Source organism: Dioscorea cayenensis, chromosome 5 (assembly GCF_009730915.1).
Source record: "Dioscorea cayenensis subsp. rotundata cultivar TDr96_F1 chromosome 5, TDr96_F1_v2_PseudoChromosome.rev07_lg8_w22 25.fasta, whole genome shotgun sequence".
In the NCBI taxonomy this organism is placed as follows: domain Eukaryota; kingdom Viridiplantae; phylum Streptophyta; class Magnoliopsida; order Dioscoreales; family Dioscoreaceae; genus Dioscorea; species Dioscorea cayenensis.
The window spans coordinates 28,174,780-28,194,869 of NC_052475.1; the positions used below are offsets into that span (position 1 = coordinate 28,174,780).

The window sequence follows — 20,090 nt, forward strand, 5'->3', positions numbered from 1 at the left end:
GATAAATAAATGCAATTAAAATTTTAAATTATTAATATCATAATTAATATAAATAAAAATTTAAATATATTAAAAAATTTATTTGTTCTTTGAAATATTCTAAAAATATATTATATATGTACTTTAATAATATATATAAATGTATAAATTATATATATATATATATATTCACAAATTTATATAATTGAAAAAGTTAAAATATATATTTTTATGTTATGGATCGGAACAAATTCGGAGACAAGCTTTAGGAAGCAGAAAATGATTTCAATCCATATAAAGATAAAAATTATTTTATGTATTTTTAAAAAAATATATATAATTTTATCATGGGTTTATAAACTTATGTGTAAACAAATATTATTTTTACCTGTAATATTAGAGGTATAAAATCAGAAGAAAAAAAATTACTTTTTAAAAATTAATTTGCAAGCCAGTTGCGCTTAATTGCCTTAGTTTTACTGGTAATTTAGTAAACCTAAGTCCATAATGTAACGATAATAAAACCTCAAACTTGTCAAAAGATGAATATGATAAATTTATGAGCAGAACTAACAAAGATTTAAGCTATTTTTAATTTTGATAATAAAATTATTAAACTTTGACCCAATATAAAAATAATTAATAATTTTTTTAAGCTTGCACTTATTCAAATTTGTATATTTAAAAAAACTATATATATATATATATATATATGCCATGATAAACCGCTAGACCACTAATAAAAACAAGACATGCACAAACTTCAGCAGAGTAAGTGAGAATAAAATCCGTGTATATGCAGGTACTAGAATCAAAAGATCAGGTTATCATTAGACCATTTAATAGCTAGTACTCATAAAAATATTGTTAAAAAAGGATCTTTTTAATAAACCAAAGTTTAGTAGTAACTTTAAATAAACCGTTCATACATACGGAATCTGTTTGTATCCGACCAGCCGAATCTCCATTTATCTGGCAAAATTAGATCGAACTCACATTTCTCACTCGAATCAAGCAACTTTTTTTTTTAGAAAGGCGACAAGCACCATCTCAGGAACATGTTGCGTGCACGTATGGGGAGTAAGGCTCAATGCCGACCCATGTGCCCTCACCTTGTGTAGGACATGAGGTTCGATCTCAGGTCCTCTCCGAAATAAATGCCTTACATAAAAGACCAAATACTAATTGACTCAAAGGCTGTTGGTTGAATAAAACAACTTATGATCCCAACCCAATAAAGGCTGTAGATGAAGCATATTAAACTAATAGTTAAAAAAAAAAAAAAAGTCACTTTGATGAGTCGCTTTTCTTGGTCTCTATTTTAATTCCACGTAATCATTGTATTTTTAGTGACACCAAACCAAAGGGCGGCTTCTTGGCTTCTCTGTCGTAACTCTCACCTCAGTACCTCGGCCATGGCTCATCTATGGCGGCGGCCAGGTGGATCAGTGCCGGCGGCGGCTTTGAGGCGGATCTTCCTCACTGGAGGTCGAAGAGCATCTTCATCGTCCTCCGCGGCGCCACCGGAGCTCCCGCCATTCGATCATGTGCCACGGCCTTACAAGGGAATGCTGGGAGATGAGATTCTCCGAAAACGTCAGAGATTTCTCGGGCCTTCTATCTTCTATTACTACCAGAAACCAGTAATCAAATCTATCTATCTTTCTTTCTGTGGATCTATATATTTGCATGGATCTTTAGTTTATGTAGTGATATGGCTGGAAATGTTTGGATTTGAATTATGTTTATGTGGTTTGCTGTGAAGTTTGGGCAGTAACTGAGTGACAGTGCTGCTGTGATTTTTAAAGGTGAATAAACCACATATCATAAATAAAAGCAATGCTGTGATTTTGGATTCTGGTTTTCAGACTAAAATTTAAAGCATAAGGGGATTGCTGTAAGACAGAAGTTAACATTGATTTTTGTAGAAATTTGAACATTTATTGGATTTGAAAAACTTCATATTGATGAATGATAAACATTGGGATAATTGTTTTCGTTTCAGCTCAATATTGTGGAAGGGAAGATGCAGTATCTGTATGATGAAAATGGGAAACGTTATCTTGATGCAATTGCTGGAATTGTGACTGTTTCATGCGGGCATTGCCATCCTGATGTGGTAGATGCTGTGATAGAACAGAGCAAAATACTCCAACATGCCACCACTATATACCTTCACCATGCTATTGTTGAGTTTGCGGAAGCTCTGGCATCAAAGATGCCTGGAAATCTCAAGGTATAGTGTGAAAGTTGGTTTTTTTTTTTCTCCCTGCGAGATTTTATCCATTTAATCAACTGATTTTACTGAAGCCATAAGGGAGATATTTCAATTTGTTTGGTGTATGTCTGGGTGCAATCAGTGTGAAATGTTGTTGTTGCTATCTTGACAAAAGATTTTTTTTTTCTTCCCTCCAAGAGCTAGTTAGCCAGAACCTTTAATAGTTTTTTGTTAGATTTTGCTGAACTATAAAGATCTAGAAGTTGAATGTCATTGACACTGGCAGGATGTGTAGATTTTTCGTCCTGAGTTAAACAAGACATCAAGGTCAAAATCTTGGTAATAAGTTAGTCATCTTACTTTTCAGTTTGATCTCCAGTTTCCATCCCAGATAGGATGGAATCATAAGGCGTTTGCTTTATAGTTCCATTCATTTGACACCTGGCTTTTGGCCAACGTATGTGATTCAAATGTAGAACATTTGGGTATTAATCGTTGCTGCAACCATGTGGTAAGCATTCCTATCTGGAAATTTTCTTTGGTGGGTGTTTGGTACGTTTATCTGAAGGATCATCAGCAGCTATTTTTTAATTCTTTAGTACTGTTTGTTCTTTATTTTTATGGTGTCTAAAATTGTTTCTTTTCTTTATCCTCTTGTGTGCTACTATCTTGAAATATCCTTCAATTTGTTTATAATTGAAATATTAATTCTTTTTAAATAAGATTGGTACATTCTTCCTGTAATTCATCAATTGTGTTTTTCTTTCTTTCTATTTTTGTAATTGCAGGTTGTTTATGTTGTAAATTCTGGGACAGAAGCAAATGAGTTGGCAATGTTGATGGCTCGGTTATATAGTGGTAATCTTAGTATGATTGCTTTGAGAAATGCCTACCACGGGGGAAGTTCAGGAACAATAGGGCTGACAGCACTGCAAACTTGGAAGTACCCCATACCTCAAGTTCAGTACAACATGAAACAAATTATGTAGTCAATTGATATTGGTTATGCTCACTGAATTTCTCTAATGACCTAGTGTGTGCCATGTTTTCTGAAATAAGCTCGCAGTTTCAGCTAGAAAAAAAAGAGTAGAAAAATGTATATATTGTATGCCATTCCCATGAATCTTCAATGCGCATTCTGCTGCATCTAGGCCAAGCTGCTTTGCTTTAAGATATCACATGAAAAAGATTTTGCATGTTTGTGTCTCTAATCTATATTACATCACTAAGATTTTTTCACCTCTGAATGTCCTTAGGGTGAGATTCATCATGTTATGAATCCGAATCCATATCGAGGAGCCTTTGGCTCTGACGCTGTTTCTTATGCCAAAGAAGTAGAGGATCACATCAACTTCGGGTCTTCTGGAAACATTGCTGGTTTTATTGCAGAAACATTTCAGGTCTAAGTTTTATTTTCTTTGGACTGGGACAGAAGTAGTGAATCAACCTCACAAGGGAATGTTATCTTCAAATATTGAAACTCTTCTCTCTACATATCTTACTTCATTCTTGCAGGGTGCTGGGGGTGCAGTGGAATTGGCACCAGGGTATCTCAAGTTAGTCTATGATATGGTGCGAAAGGCTGGCGGGGTTTGCATAGCTGATGAAGTACAAAGTGGATTCGGCCGCACTGGCAGCCATTACTGGGGCTTTGAGACACAAGGTGTCATTCCGGACATTGTCACAATGGCAAAGGTATGTCACTTGCTTACGTCCAGTAAAACTTTCATAACTTCATCATTCAACATGAAACACACAATTAAGTCTAACATCATCCAACAGAAAGTTCACCCCAATTCATGACTGTTTACTCCATTGGCTCATGATTATAATGAGCATATTACAGGGTATCGGTAATGGTCTGCCTTTAGGAGCTGTGGTCACAACACCTGAGATAGCACAAGTGTTGTCAAAGAAGATTCAATTTAACACTTTTGGTGGGAACCCAGTTTGCTCTGCCGGTGGTCTTGCAGTCCTCAAAGTTATTGACAAGGAAAAACGGCAAGAGCACTGTGCTAGTGTTGGTTCCCACTTAATTGAAAGATTGAAGACTCTTCAACAAAAGCATGAAAGTAATACTCTTTTCTATGGCTCTTCGAATTTTCTTCTATAAGCTAAATATTCAAACTTGTGTCCACAGTCATAGGAGATGTCAGAGGCAGGGGACTGATGTTGGGAGTGGAATTTGTGACAGATAGGAAGGAGAAGACACCTGCAAAAGCAGAGGCAGCAGTACTATTAGAAAAGCTCAAAGGTATGAACTTTATTCACGCCCTTAAATTTATTGATCACTGCCTCAGCATTGGAGAATTTTTATCATTTGTAGATCTTGGAGTGTTGGTTGGGAAAGGAGGTTTGCACGGAAATGTCTTCAGAATAAAACCACCGATGTGCTTCACCAAGGATGATGCAGGTTCTTGTCTAATAACGCTCTGTTAATGAACTGATGCGAAATGAAGTTTCTTATATCATGTATGTTTAAAAGAAATTCTTTCTTTGTTTCTTTTCCATAGATTTCCTTGTGGATGCTCTGGACTATGCTATCTCAGGAATGTGAAGAAACAACGATGCAATCCAATGTTTCAAGCACCAAAACATCGTGGAGTAAGTGTTTGGATATATTTGGTTTTCAGTTTGATGTATTAGAGTGAGGATGTGGAAAAGAATGGTGCTGCAATTTGATCAGGTTTGAGAATGAGGACACTTGGTAGATTGTTCAGTTACAAATAATTGACAGGCATTGACAAGTTTGTAATATTGGACAGTTATCAATATGCGAACTTTGTGAAATAAAGCATAGCCTTTCTTTCTTCCATCTTAAGTTGACTCCAACGTCCAATTTAACAGTTAGATGAGATCTTGAACATTTCTGTGTTCTTGCTTTCCCTTTTGTGTGTTTTGAATATAATCCTACAAAATCTATTTACATATTACAGAAACCAATATAAATAGAAATGTTAATCTAGTTTTGTTAAACAATTTAAAAACGCCCAAATTTTAGTGTCCAATCACAATACAGACTTATTTTAATTTTATTGTCCAATCACAATATACACTTTATTTTTGTTTTACACCTGCAAGTTTACAATGCCTCATGTTGTTTTTCCCTATGATTCCCACACAGTTAATAAAACACTGGTCAACATTTCAACGAAATCCACAGCTCCATGTTGTTAAGCATTCAACATTTCCCTTCATGCTCAAAATGAAATGAAGAACCCTTACCATGGTACAATTAGGCCAATACACCAGCATTAGTACCAACGCACAACAAATAGCCTTCAAAATGACATTGCATGTTAGTTTGGGAATGATGAATGTGAGGCTTGGATTAAAACTGGAGAGACCATCAGCCAGAACTGGAAAGAAATTACATATATGTACATCAACAAATTAGAGATTGGTCTTATTTTCATTTCTTTGTTGCATCTGTGAACATAGCACGGGTCCAATGTTCAGTGTCTTCAACTTGTGATGGCGGAGGTGGGAGGGTAGGATGCTCAACTAGATCCCACTCCTCCACAAGACTTTCAATTTTCCCCAACCCGGCCATATCAGCGGAGTATAAGAAGCTTGCGGTAGAGTTTGAAAGGTTGTTATTGATAACATTTGGCTGATGAACAATACAATAGGAGACATAAAATAAGCCTGATAGTTTTATTCATATAATGTAAGGAACAAAACACAGTACAATACAAGAGTCTGAGCCTTTTACCCTGATAGGGGTGATATGCGTGCTCCCTGCTAAACTAGATGAAACTACTGAATTTGCATGGCAAACTGATTTGTTCAGCCTCTGCGTTCGCTTGTCTGATCTGCAGAAAATGAGAAAAGCCTTGTCTTTGCATCAAGTAACAACTAGTTCAGTTTGTATCCTACAAACTCAAGCACAGAATAAAACTCTAGGAAAAAGATGAAGGTGATAAGATACTGGTTTTCTTGGCCCAAGCACCTTGAGTTAATAACGCTCTAAATTTCATAAGAAAGGGGTATGGTTTTCATAGCCTTTCAAAGCAAAGAATGATGACTAATTCAAGGATTGGATGCAAAGAAATAGAAAATGGGGAAGCATATACCAACAACTGCGAGGTAATTCTAACTTGAGAATTTCTGTTCGAGTTTAACCAAGATAAATGATCAATCTCTACTAGGCCAAAAAATACAAGAGCATATATACCAAAAAGAAATGGAAGGAACCGCCATTTTTGTACCTTGCGTGTGCATGCTTCAATGAAAACACGGAGTGCCTTTCTTTTGAAGAAGATAGAGTGGCCAGGAGCTTTGCAAACGCTTCAAAAGTAGTTGCTTCCACAGGTATATCCAAACCTAAGGAGTTGTAGCAATATGCAGTAATGCATGCAACACTCTTCTTAAGTAATGATATTCCTTTTTGCAATTCTTTGTGAGTCTCAATAGTGTGGGGAGATGCAGAAGAATAATTAAAGCTATTGGCTCCAGAAGAATCCAGATAAGGTCTCCTTTCAGACTCCACCGAGGCCACGCCAAAGTTACTGCATCCTCTGTCTGACCATGAATTGTCACCACCAGAGGAGCAAAAATTTTGGCGTGGGATAAAGAGTGGATATTCCTTGCTGCAAAACAAAGGATACAAATTGGCATCATATAGGGCTCCATTTGCTAAAAATAATTATTCCAAACCAAATGAAAGCACCTTGGTGAAGATGGCCGTGCATCCCAATATGAATCTCGTTGCCATATACGAGAACATGAACCCTGAGAAAAATTTTCAGCATTGAAAAGTAGACAACCACCAAGAATCCATTACATTAAACAAAATACAGAATAGAGGTGAATAATTGAATGTATAACAGCTGTGGCAAAGCTTACCGCAAACCCTGCATTATGAAGAGCAGGAGCAGCCAGGTTTGGGACTAAAAGATTCAATAGTTGGACCATGTACCTGTTCTTGAGCAATAAACAAATACTTTAGTACATAGTGCATGCTAAAATTGGGAATTGCAAGATCTGAAATCATTAAGGCTGCATAGGAATCTGGAATGACTTAAGGCTGCATAGAATGCAAGGTTCCCTAAAATTGCTTCAGCATGGGTGTGTTTATGGAAATGGAAAAGCATGCAAAGCCTTAATGATGACCCTACAAACCTCTGGGGCATGTAACCAGGAACATTTACAGATAGTAATTAGATGTTACACTCTGGGTACAATGACTCCACATAAGTCATTATAGATTCACAATTAAACTATTGCCTGAGTTCTTTTAGTTAATTCTCTTATTATGACTATTATTAACATTGTTTTCCCAACAAAAATAGCATAAAAAGTGGTTTTCCAAAAAGCCATACCAAAGAATATCTTTGAGAAGAAGCAAGCAACTTTAGTTATTTTATAAATATGATGATATATCAGAAACTTAACTGCTAACAAAATACTTAGAAGTTTCAAACTTTAGCGTGCCAAAGAAATTTATTTTAATCACATTATTATCATAACATTGCAGAACAGACAAGATAAAATTAACGATATCATATAAGAAGAAAAGCGCAACCAAACCACAAAGATGTACAGTTCAGGATGCTAGTTAATATAGGAATACTTGAGCAAAAAGAAAACAACCCCAGTGAGGCTGCAAGCTCTTCAGATGGGACAGAATGCGGATCAAGCCCCCTAGGCAAGCGTGCATAGCATATTTGATCATACAAGCCACCATAACCATCATTCTTCTCTCCATCTGCATTCACCTAAAAAAAGAAGGGAAGACCTTAACATTTCTTTGAATGCCAACTGGTGAATAAACTTCTGCACAAAACCTTAAAATTAGTTATACTGAGTTGATCAAAGTAAATTCAATGCTTACTCGATGCATTGGAAACAATCTACAGATATGTTTCACAACCACAGACTGCTTATGTAGACGTTCAGAAGTGATTGCCATCTGTATTAACAATTAATGAGATCCACAAGTGACAAACAAACATAGCCAAAAAGGGGGGAAATTGTATACTGTGCATAATAAAGAAGTATCATAATAACAACCCTGCTAAGCTAGCAATGCTAAGGCAACCCAACCAAAAGAGTTTTGAATGGTTAAAATCAGTAATTATTTCACAACAAACTATGTTTGAAGAAAAAAAGTAGGAATTAATAATGACACTTGAACTCAAAAAACAGGCCTGAAAATATCCGACCATCAAAGTGCTTCAAGATAATTCTATAAAGTAGTTTATATGAGAGAACTTACAAGACCCAAGTTTTGGGTGCAGATGAAGTTGGGATAATACTTCTCCAACACATCCAGACGTTTTTGTTCTAACTGACAGTGAAAAAAGAAGTATTAGACCAAAGTTCAAAATTACAAAAATCTTTCTTTTTCCATGAATAATGCCTGTCATTATTCTGACTAAAAAGCAATCATATGTGACAAGAAGATTGCATTTGATACACATAGACATAGTTTCTAATACTTCCACATGATTTTGACAGAGATAAAGGAAACAGCATTTGTTTGATCAGTGCATGAAAAATGGTGTGTGTTTATATAAAACTTATCCAGATATCATGAATTTATAGAGATGCAAACAAAACACATACAAAGACATGCATTTACACATTAACCCACAAGGCTGTTGTTTTGAAGCACATGCTTGCATAGAGCACTTTCTATAGACTCAAAGTAATTCCAGCTCACAAACAGCGTACAGGAAACCCACAAAGCAAAAGCACATAACCAGCAACCCTGGCACATAACCATTGCAAGTCTGCAATAGCAAGTACATATTACCATCGCAAAAGCAGAATCTAGAACATCATTTTTAATCTTCAAATCATTTGACACTTTTTCAACTTTGGCCTTATCTGGAGAAGAAAGAAGAAAAGCCAGGATTAAAATTTAAAACAAATTTTTAATTACCACAAAATATCCCCCGCCATAATCCCAAAAAACAACCTTTTGCGAGTTTCTCCTTCAAGAAGTGAAGCCGTTGGTTCATCTTTGACAGTTTCTCTGCCTGGACTATTCTCCAATTAACCTGGTCAGCGGCTTTTCTCTAAGAAAATGCTATCAACAATGAGAATTATTGAAAAAAAGATGTGAAGAAACAAAGCCATAAAATTGATTAGTACAGCAGATGGATAAAATTTTTATGAAAGAAAGGACCCATTTATGAATATCCCCAACCTTACAAGTAGCAACAGAAACTAATTCATTTCCCGTGATCATCATTCATTAAGCTCAATGTTTTCCCACACAATCAAATTACAAATAGTTGTCCCAGAGAGATACATAATATTGGGTAAAAAATTCAAAGCTTGCATATTAGGCTTATTAGCCTATCATCAACATGTCAACTCTGGTACACAGATTCTCCTGACTGTACACATATGATAAACATAGAAGTAATATTTGACCAGATGTGTAGATTCAGTTCGTATGAGTGCACATCAGTAACTTGTTAACTTTTAAACTAATCAAGGAAATTAATAAATGCTGAGCAAAAATTAGCTAATATCATAGGAAGGATTAATTAGAATACAAATATTCTGTCTACAATTGAAATTATTATTTGCTAAGGAAGCCATATGATTGACAGTTTGACACCCATTCACAAATTGATGACATCAACTAGCTTGTGATTGTTGATTAAATCCTACTTTGCAGTTATATAGTAAACCTATATTGTATAAGCATCATAAGAATGTCATAAAGTATGTCAATGTACAAATTCTCAAAAAAGAAAAAAGAATGAAATGACTTCATTTACAAGATTTATCAGCTAACCAATTTATGACCATCATGGAATATATGGTAAAGAAAGAAATAACAATAGTGGAGATGAGTAATCATCCAATCTAAAAATTAAATACACCAGATAAATATATACAAGGGAGAACCATCAAAATATTGCACAAAATTCACGAATTAATTCAAGACGACAGAAAAGAAATAGAAGCTCGACTTAACGATTGTCAACCAGATTGAACAAACAGAAATTTTCACTCACCCCAGCCACCAATTCTGCTGCCAGTTTTTTGTGCAGGGAATCCCGTTTACTCCTCGAAGGCTTCAACCTCGCATTGTAATCACTCAACCTTCAAAAAATCCAGCAAGAAAACAATAAAACCAATTGCGATTGTTCAAAAAACGAAGAATTTTGGCAAGGGTGAGAAGCTTTAGACCTGTGATTGACACAAACGGGGCAGATGCAGGCAAGATTGGACTGCTCGCACAACGCACAGGCACTCGGCTTCCTCGCCATCGTTCAAGCTTTCGATGAACTGATTTTCTCAAGGAAAACGTTAGGGTTTGAGATTGAAGAGGGAAAAACAAGGAAAAACTTCGCAGGAACCCCAAAAGCCGTGGCTCCGGGAGTCTCCGGAGCCGGGATAGAAGGAACGAATGGCCTACCTCACCGTCGGCGGCCAGTGTCGTCGAAATTCCAGCTCCCGGAGCTCGCGAGGACGGGGACAAGGGTATTTCCGTGCTCCTTCTTTCGAAGTTTTCTTTATTTGTTTATGTATTTTATTAATCTGGCATCTGAAGTTTATCTTCAATTTTTTTAATACTAATTTTTAAAATTTATATATTCATTTCAAATTCAGAATAGATACATTATAAATGAAAATTTATAAAAATAATAACTAACATATTTAATAATTAAAAAAAACTACTTATTATTTTATACGATATCGGCGCATGCTATTGTACTTATAATATATTATTTTGATTTTTTTATAATAAATTATGAATAAATTATTAGACTTTAAGAGTGGTATTATTTTGATTGTTAGTTCAAATATGAAAATAGTATTAAAAAAATATTTTTGTAAATACTTGTTTATATGGGGAAAAGTTTCAATCATGGTTTAATAATAATTGGAAATCTAGGCAAGCCACTCTTTTGCTCTGGCTAGAGAGTTTGCTGACTTATTTTTAATTATAACATTTTTTTAATAGAAAGAAAGAACTCCGAACCTCACTAGCATTCCAAATGCTGTTGTTTTATTGATTTTTTTTCTTTATCATGGATATAAAAACATTTATGAAAAAACAATTCAAAAGCATCAGCTCAAAAAATTTACAATGTTAAAAAATTAAATTAATAGCCAACACACTCTCAACGAAAAAAATTAGTGGGATTGGATAATTGAATTATTGATGTAACTCAACATTGAAATTTAGTTTAAGTAGAAATTAATAAAAAAATAATAATATCAAAATCAAATAACAGTATAGCATCCATCGGTGGGATTGGATAATAATATAGCATTTCTTTCGGTTTTTTATCTTCTTGTTTTACCTTCTTTCTTCAATTAGTTTTGATTTTTGTTTAGTTTTAGTCAATTATGCTTGACTATTTCTCCAGTTTTTTTTTAAACACTGATTTATCTATATTTATTTTTTTAACATCTATAAAAAATAAGAGTTTTTTTTTTCAAAATAATTGTATAAACATTATACTTGCTCTAAAAAACTAATTGTATAAATAAATATTAATATACTCTAGTAATAAAAAATCAAGTTAATGTTTATAATATATTTTTTTATTAAGTTGAATTATAATCTTGAAGTGGGCTTAAGAAGATGATAGGTAAAAATTATTTTTTAAAAAATAAATTTTATCATAAATTTGCATAAATAAAATATAAACACTATTTTTATGTGGACAATATAACTAAATATATAATTTTTATAAAGTGACAGATATAATTTTTGCAAATTTTACATATAAAAATAAAAGGGGAAACAAATTATAAGTTTATGAAAGTTTCAAAACGACAACTCTCTAACATTTGCATTTGTTAGACAACTTACATTTCAGTTAATACAGTTTACTTCGTCTTTATTCTATCTTACGAGTTTCCATTTAAAATATATAATTGTTATTTAACATAGCGTGTTTTTGTTTAATCACATAAATTTTAACTTAATATATTTAATATTTTCATTTAATATTATGTGTTTTTGTTTAAAAACGTGAGAGATATTTCCGTTAATGTAATTATTATTATAACAGAAAAATATGTTGTCAGAAAAAATAAAGGGACCTTCAGTGAATATTTAAACTCATAAGTTTTTTTTGTTTAATAAACAAATTTCAAAGGTATTATTTATTCATTATATTTGTCAAGGTTCAGAAGTACATATTTGATCAAATCAGAGCCGTTAATTTCATATATTTAAATCCGAACACGATAAGTGCATTTTAGGGTTAGGGTTTTGGTTATCCTCGAAGAGCTCCGACGCTTCAGCTCGCTTACTCTCATCAGCGGCGAACATGGCGGCGCCGGCGCCGAAGGAGTCCGTCCAGTGCTTCGGCCGCAAGAAAACCGCTGTGGCGGTGACCTACTGCAAGCGTGGTCGCGGCCTGATCAAAGTCAATGGCGTCCCCATCGAGCTCGTGAAACCGGAGATTCTACGGTACAAGGCCTTCGAGCCGGTCCTCTTGCTCGGCCGCTCCCGCTTTGCCGGCGTCGACATGCGAATCCGGGTACGCGGCGGTGGCAAGACTTCTCAGATATACGCTATACGCCAGAGCATCGCTAAGGCCCTTGTCGCTTTCTACCAGAAGTACGTTGACGAACAGAGCAAGAAGGAGATCCGTGACATTCTCGTCCGCTATGATCGCACCCTCCTTGTCGCCGATCCCCGTCGCTGCGAGCCGAAGAAGTTCGGTGGACGCGGTGCTCGTGCTCGTTTCCAGAAGTCTTATCGTTGAAAGGTTCTCTTCTTTTCGTTTCTGGACTTTGATCTGCCATCAAATTTGAACATTTATTATGCTATAAATTTAGGTTTTTTCGGATGGACATATTTTGTTACGTTATGAATCATACTTTGCGCTTCCTTTAGTACTTGTTTTCTTGCTGCTTAGTGAATGATGATATTTGCTTGTTGTTAAAGCATTATGCTAATCAGGGAATGCTGGTTACTGAAATGTGAATCTTTGTGCTGTTATTTATGCAAGGTTGATGTTAAATGGATTCAATAAGATTAGAATGCATAGCTTCAATCTTGAAATTTGATCTCATAAAGTAGCTGCCTTGATCTTGCAGAAGCTTGTGTCTGAATGGGTTGTGGTGTTCTTTCCGTTTGTACTTCAATTGTTGTTCCAATTGTTGTTGATTTGTTCGGAACCTATTTTACTTCATATGGATTTGGAAACAAACTTAATATTGTGTGTTTTTCTTAGTTGTGGAGTAGTTTTAGGCTTTCAATTTGAAAACAGGATGATTAGTTTTGGAGAAAATAGGATTAGCCTTTGTTGTCACTAGTTGTGAATCTTGTGATACCCTTTTTTTCAAAGAGAAATTTGGAAATACATTGTGAGTGGATTGCCTGAATTAGTTGATGGGGGCTGGAAATTTTGTTTGCCATTTGCAAATGTTGAACTTCAGATTCGTTGGGAGAATTGAATGTTGGTTATATATATATATAGAGAAGTACTCGTAATATGTTCTATTCTTTTGTGGAATCAACTGAATAAGATCTCTGGAAGCTTAATTGAAAATCTTGACATGGATTCGGTAGCCTGGCCTTGGAAAAGGTATTGGAGAATTAGATGCTTAAAAGCTTCATTTTCTTCTTTCCTTAAAAACACTATTGATGCACACTGAGTTCTCTGTTACTGTGAGAGAAATTATTTGGTCTTTTAATTAGCTAGTTGGCTTATTTACAATGCAAATGCTTAATTTTGAGAATGTTTTCAATTTGATGATTGTGGGCTCAGCCTAGTTTGCCTGTGTCCAAAATAATTCAGATTGACACCGAAAGTTGCATAGATAGTTAGATACAGGGAGCTGATCTTATACTTGTTCGTCAAGGGTTAGGCAACATTAAGGTCAAGACGAGCCTAAGCTTGTATAACTGTATCGCATGTTTATTGCCCTGGAAAGTGCCCATTTATCTGGTATAGATTTTCATTCAGAGCTTTGGATAATAATAGAAGACAATGAATACAGGGATGATGATTTCATAGTAGGAAATCAGATTTCAAGTGAATTTGGCATTTCCTGATGCAAAACGGAGCTAGCTGAGGTTATCATAATTCATTTAGGAGACAGGATTATAAAATGGTGACACCACATGGGACTATATCCCCTTGCAATTATAAATCACCACATCATATTAAATAGGAAATAGGATTTTTGAATGACGTTGATGACAAGTTGACATTCACGTCATCATCCACGTTATTTTTTTTATAAACTTTAAATTCAAATAGTATAAATCTCTAAATTTTAAAAATTTTAAACCCTACCTAAACCTTTAAAATTTTATACCCTAAATCCTAAACCTAAGCCTGAAATCCTAAATAGTAAAATGCAAACCCAGTTTAGCATTTACAGGTTTAGATAATAAAAAAAAATATTTTTTTTTTAAAAGAAAGATAAAATTCTGATGTAGCAACTTATGATTTGAAGGGATAAAATCGTATGTGATGTCACAGTTTCATTGAATTCTAATACTTCATTTAGTAGTTATTGTTGCTATTAGCAATGCAGTAGTATTGATAATGATGCCAAATGAATAGGGATTGGTAGTTGCAGAAGGAAGGGCAGGTGAGCCTTATATATGTACTGCTTATAAATCATTAAACCTGAACTATGATAGAGAAACTGAGCTTGGAACACCGAGGTGAGATAAATCCTTCACCAGATCAATTCCTCTTGTCTAGAAATTTTGTGACAATCAATTTGAATGGAAGTAAATCAAAGTGAAGTATTGGATATCACTTGAGACATTGTACAGGGCTGTTGGTTTGGTTGCATGTTCTTTTGAGAACTGAGTTACATGCGACTTCAGTGTGTTGATCATCTGGCAAATTCAATATAGTAAATGCATTCCATCACAAGTGGCTGCTACAAGAAAAGCATTATTATTTTTAGTGATGATGAACAAATCCATTTACCTTTTTTTTGAAAATAACTCCTTGACATCAATCTGCAAGCTTTTTTGATAAACAATATCCAAGCTGTGATTATATATATATATATATATATAATAATCAAAGGTGACGGATTCTCTAAAAAAGCTTCACTTTCTCAAAAGAGTCGTTCAAATTTCACACTTCCCAAACATTGCTGAAAGTATGAATTTTAAGGACAAAATATCAATAATGATTGTCATTGGGATGGAAAATGCCAAAAATACCCCCAACAAAGGAGACAGGTGCCTCGTCTGCTCAATGTTTTTTTTCCCCCTTTCAACCACTGATGCTCGGCCTGGTAAAAAAACTGTATATGATGCTGGGCTCGTGCATGGATCTTGCCGGAGAAAGGCACGTGGAGCTCTTGAAGACAAGGGGATAGCGATGCCGGCATAGACCAGTTAGGCCATGACCGGCTAGGGGAGCTTCACAACGGGTAGCAACAACTAACAAGCACCAGTATGGTGATTGCGGCATTTGCATGCAAAGCAGGGCTCAGGGGACCTCAGGGGAAGGTTGTTTGCTGATGAGGGAAAACAGGAATGATAGAGTACTTTGGGGGTTTTCACACGCCCAAGTTATTGGACTTTTTTATCAGAATAAAAATATTCAAGGACTTGTTAGTAATTTAATTTTTACTTGAATTCCTAAAAGTTTATCATTTTTTTTTTTCAAAAAATTTACATATATATATATATATAAGGGATACCAAAGGGTTTATAGTTTAACAGTACTTAGTCTTATTGCAAACGAGGATGATCTTGAGTTCAAAACTTATTGGAAAACAATAACAATACTGCTAACAGTCGTCGACCTTAACCTCTCGTCCTTACTTGATCTTATTACAAACGAGGGTGATCTTTGAGCTCAAAACTTATTGGAAAACAATAACAATATTGCTAATAGTCGTCGGTCTTAATCTCTCGTCATTACGAAGGGTATTGTTTTTGTCAATATATATATTTATATATAAGAGACAATTGTTTGTACATTCTTTTTCTAAAACATATCACGTATATCATCTAATGTATCTCTTCAAAAATAATAATAATAATAATAATAATAATAATAATAATAATAATAACTAGGCAAATTTCCTTGCTTTGTGTTGGTTTTTTTTTAGTTTTGTAAATGAATAAAACAAATGCTAATAAAACAATACCTAATATGAGAACCATGTATAAAAAAAAAATTAGAGAAAAAAACGAAAGGTAGAAAAACTTAATTACAAAAATTAATTATAAAACTAAAGGTATAAAACAAATATTTTTCAATCATTATAATTATTTTTGAATGTTTTTATGAAATATTAATACAGAAATCAATGAATGCAATTAAACTTTTCTATTAGTAATGTCATAATTAATGCAAACAAATATTTAAGTGCACTAGTATTTTAAAAAAAATTATAATTGTTCCTTGAAATGTTCTTAGGACAGATTATACATCTACTTTAAATATATGTTCTTATAATTTGCTTACATATAGACCAAAGCAAATGCTTCTTTTCAATTATTACTTGCAAATTGGCCTAAAAAAGTCATGCTTAAATAACTCATAATAATGTAAACTGTTGGATTATATATTTCTACCAAACAAATATTTTCTAATCATTATTATTGCCTTTGAAAGGTTTAATGAAATATTAATACAAAATTAATGAATGCATTAAAACCTTTCTATTAGTAATGCCATAATTAATGCAAACAAATATTTAAGTGCAATAATATTTTTAAAAAAAAATTATAATTGTTCCTTAAAATGCTCTAAAGACATATTATACATTACTTTAAATATATGTACTTCTAATTTGCCTAAATATTAACCAAAACAAATGCTTCTTTTCAATTATTACTTGCAAATTGACCTAAAAATATCATGGTTAAATAACTCATAATGATATAAATTGTTGTCATACATTTTTCTACAAAACAAATATTTTCAGTCATTATAATTTCTTTTGAAAGTTTTAATAAAATATTAATACAAAATTAATGAATGCAATTAAACCTTTCTATTAGTAATGCCATAATTAATGCAAACAAATATTTAAGTGCAATAATATTTTTAAAAAAATTATAATTGTTTCTTGAAATGCTCTTAGGGCAAATTATATTACTTTAAATATATGTACTCATAATTTGCTTACATATAAACCAAAGCAAATGATTCTTTTCAATTATTATTTGCAAATTGGTCTTAAAAAAATCAAGCTTAAATAACTCATAATAATGTAATTTGGCATATATATTTCTACAAAAGCAAATATTTTTCAATCATTGTAATTGCCTTTGAAAGTTTGTAATGAAATATTAATATAAAATTGATGAATGCAATTAAACCTTTATATTAGTAATGCCATAATTAATGCAAACAAATATTTAAATGTAATGATATTTTAAAAAGAATATTTATCATTGTTCCATGAGATGCTCTTTATTAGTAATGCCATAATTAATGAAAAATAATATTTAAATGTAATAATATTTTAAAAAATATTTATAATTGTTCTTTGAAATGCTCTCGGAGAAGATTATACATCTACTTTAAATACATCTATAGATAATAATAATAATAATAATAATAATAATAATAATAATAAAGGGAATAAAATGATTAAAAAAATTTATTTGTAACATGGTTGGCACTTAGTTTAAGTATGGCACCAACTCACCTTCATCCAAACCGCCTCCATTTCCCGGTATGTTATTGTGTTTCTTGCTTTTCAGGGTATGATGTTTTTCTTCATGTCCAGGGATTCCAACCGTAGTTGGATGATGATATCCAACATTATAACCATTAAATAAAATAAATTATTATTTGTTTTGAATCTATTATTTTTATCTTCCAAATAGGTAACTCCTAGCTTGAGTGAGTACACTCAACGTTGAGGTGGTAGTGGCCAGTTGAATGAAAATTAGAATTTATACACTTATAATCTGACCGGATAGCAAATGTTTTTGAGGGTGTAATTTAAAAATTAGGGTGGAGACACATCTAATTTAAGCAGGTAAATTTTTTTTTTTTTTGAGGGAAAGAGCTTAGAAGAGCTTATTTATTAAAATAAGAAGAAAAAACAGGGATTAAAAACAAGTAACAAACTAACACAAAGACAAAAAGAGATAGCAAAAAAAAAGGAAAGACACAAGAGCAAGAATCAAAAAGAAAAGCCAGCTTCAATGAAGGTTTTCATAATCCATCGCGGGAGGTCGCGCCCGGTCAAGAAAAGATTGAGATTGTCGTTAATTTAAGCAGGTAATTAACGGAAGAGCTAGAATGGATATACTTGTAATATAATTAGGTAGAGTATGATTTAAACCAAGTAAATGTATAATTTGAGTAGATAGTAAACACCTCTAAGCACATAAGAACTCATGCTTGTTCTTCACTATATTAACTACTAAGCTATTCTATATTCACTTCTGTTTATCCTCTTTCCTTCTCCCCCAACCTCTTAATATTTAAATTATTTAATTTACTTTTTTTTTCTCTCTTTTACTGTTGTTACTTTAATTTATGTAAGAAAAATGAGTATTGCTAATTGAATTCTATAACAAATATAAGATAATAAGAAGTAGAGGAAAAATATGAATAAAAAATGAAATATCTAAATATAAGAAGAAAAAAAATAATAGAGGGCTCATGCCAAAAATATTAAAAAATGGGAGAAAATAAAAGAAGAAGATAAAACGGAACAACTTTGTTATTATAAAAATTAAAAATTTGATTTGATATCTCCAAAGATCACATAAAAATTATAAGGAAAATTAGGGACCACCGGTCATTGCATGTTAAAAATATCTTTAAATTAATTTACAATTTTCTAATATCACACTAGGCCAATTTTACCATTTAATAAAAAGTCAAGTGATTATGTTGGAAAAGTACCGAATTGGATGTGAGTTATATGCAAATCACCATCTTTCTATTTTCACTAATAAATTTTATGATTTTAATGGGGACACGTTTCAGCTTTTTTTTTTCCACTTTTTGTTTTCCTCTCTTTTATCCTCTTTTTATCTTCAGCAACCTTCAATCATGGAGGTCCATATCTTGCTTATAATTTATTATTTCATTTATTTATTTGAGTGAAACGGAATCACAAATTCTAAGTCAGACAATAAATTAAAATTGTAAGGTGAAAGGTCTCTTTTTGTCCCTTGTCAGTGTTAATTATTGATTAGTGTGTTTGGTACCCATACCATGCATGATCTTATAATAATTCCCCTTTTATTCCATTTTAACTTCACTGAATTTATCATTTATTTCATCTTCTTGTATAAAAGCCAAGATAGGACAACCGCTAGATGGTCTAATGAAAGTCATCATAAGTGGTTGAGTGATGGATGAATGGTGAGTGAATGGTACAAAATTGAATTTTATTTTTGTAGTGCTATATAATACTATGCAAATATACAATAGAAATATTATAGAAATAATATATTATTACTGTTTATCAGGTCTTTTGTGGGAGGAACCGTATTTTCTATCCCTCTAAAATTGGAAGGCAAGAGAGATTTACCATTATAAGATTGTAGTCATTATTATATTATCTTGGGTACATGTGGCATATCTTAATTACCCTGCATGTTATAGTAAATCTCTAAAAAGTCATTAAGTCACTGTAATTGGTGTATCATTATACCTATCTGTCTTTTTGACACCCTTTTATGAAGCCATACTTGGCTTCTGTAAATTTAAAAAAACAAAATTACTTGCTAACAAGTGAGATGCTTTCTTGAAAAATAAAAATAAAAAATAAAAAGTAGGGGAAAAGGCAACTCTCATTCTTATCCTTCTATTTGTTTTTCTATGTTTTCTTCATTTGTTGTCTACGGATCAAAAGGTTTTTATGTTTTTTCTTATATCCTATATATTATGATTTTAAATCTATACATATTATTGGTGTATAATCTACAAACAGTGTTTTAAGGAACAATTAAATTTTTTTTATAACATTTAAGTTTTTATTTATATTACTTATAATATTA

The 20,090-nt window shown here is 32.8% G+C and overlaps 3 protein-coding genes across 4 annotated transcripts; 2 read left to right on the forward strand and 1 right to left on the reverse strand.

Annotated features, from left to right (window-relative positions):
• The first annotated feature begins 1,347 nt into the window (after nucleotides 1–1,347).
• On the forward strand, nucleotides 1,348–5,018 carry LOC120262040 (alanine--glyoxylate aminotransferase 2 homolog 1, mitochondrial). Of its 2 annotated transcripts, none has more exons than XM_039270090.1 (9): nucleotides 1,348–1,622; nucleotides 1,985–2,215; nucleotides 2,986–3,156; nucleotides 3,454–3,597; nucleotides 3,713–3,892; nucleotides 4,044–4,269; nucleotides 4,392–4,451; nucleotides 4,524–4,610; nucleotides 4,711–5,018. In XM_039270090.1, exons 1-9 carry the CDS (start codon nucleotides 1,395–1,397, stop codon nucleotides 4,752–4,754), a joined length of 1,371 nt encoding a protein of 456 aa, XP_039126024.1. In that variant the 5' UTR covers nucleotides 1,348–1,394; the 3' UTR covers nucleotides 4,755–5,018. The 2 variants fall into 2 exon arrangements, with proteins under 2 accessions (XP_039126024.1, XP_039126023.1); XM_039270089.1 differs by having other exon boundaries at nucleotides 1,349–1,622; nucleotides 4,338–4,451.
• Nucleotides 5,019–5,321: 303 nt separating this feature from the next.
• On the reverse strand, nucleotides 5,322–10,697 carry LOC120261145. Its single transcript, XM_039268881.1, has 13 exons — nucleotides 10,581–10,697; nucleotides 10,352–10,450; nucleotides 10,177–10,264; nucleotides 9,123–9,222; nucleotides 8,958–9,031; nucleotides 8,418–8,489; nucleotides 8,034–8,111; nucleotides 7,793–7,917; nucleotides 7,046–7,118; nucleotides 6,870–6,931; nucleotides 6,409–6,789; nucleotides 5,913–6,012; nucleotides 5,322–5,810 (listed from the first exon to the last, which is right to left on the reverse strand). The coding sequence occupies exons 2-13, from the start codon at nucleotides 10,429–10,431 to the stop codon at nucleotides 5,610–5,612; spliced, it is 1,434 nt and encodes a 477-aa protein (XP_039124815.1). The 5' UTR covers nucleotides 10,432–10,450; nucleotides 10,581–10,697; the 3' UTR covers nucleotides 5,322–5,609.
• A 1,671-nt stretch (nucleotides 10,698–12,368) lies between these two features.
• LOC120261146 (40S ribosomal protein S16-like) lies at nucleotides 12,369–13,107 on the forward strand. Its single transcript, XM_039268883.1, has one exon. It carries the CDS (start codon nucleotides 12,451–12,453, stop codon nucleotides 12,889–12,891), a length of 441 nt encoding a protein of 146 aa, XP_039124817.1. The 5' UTR covers nucleotides 12,369–12,450; the 3' UTR covers nucleotides 12,892–13,107.
• The last annotated feature ends 6,983 nt before the right edge of the window (nucleotides 13,108–20,090 follow it).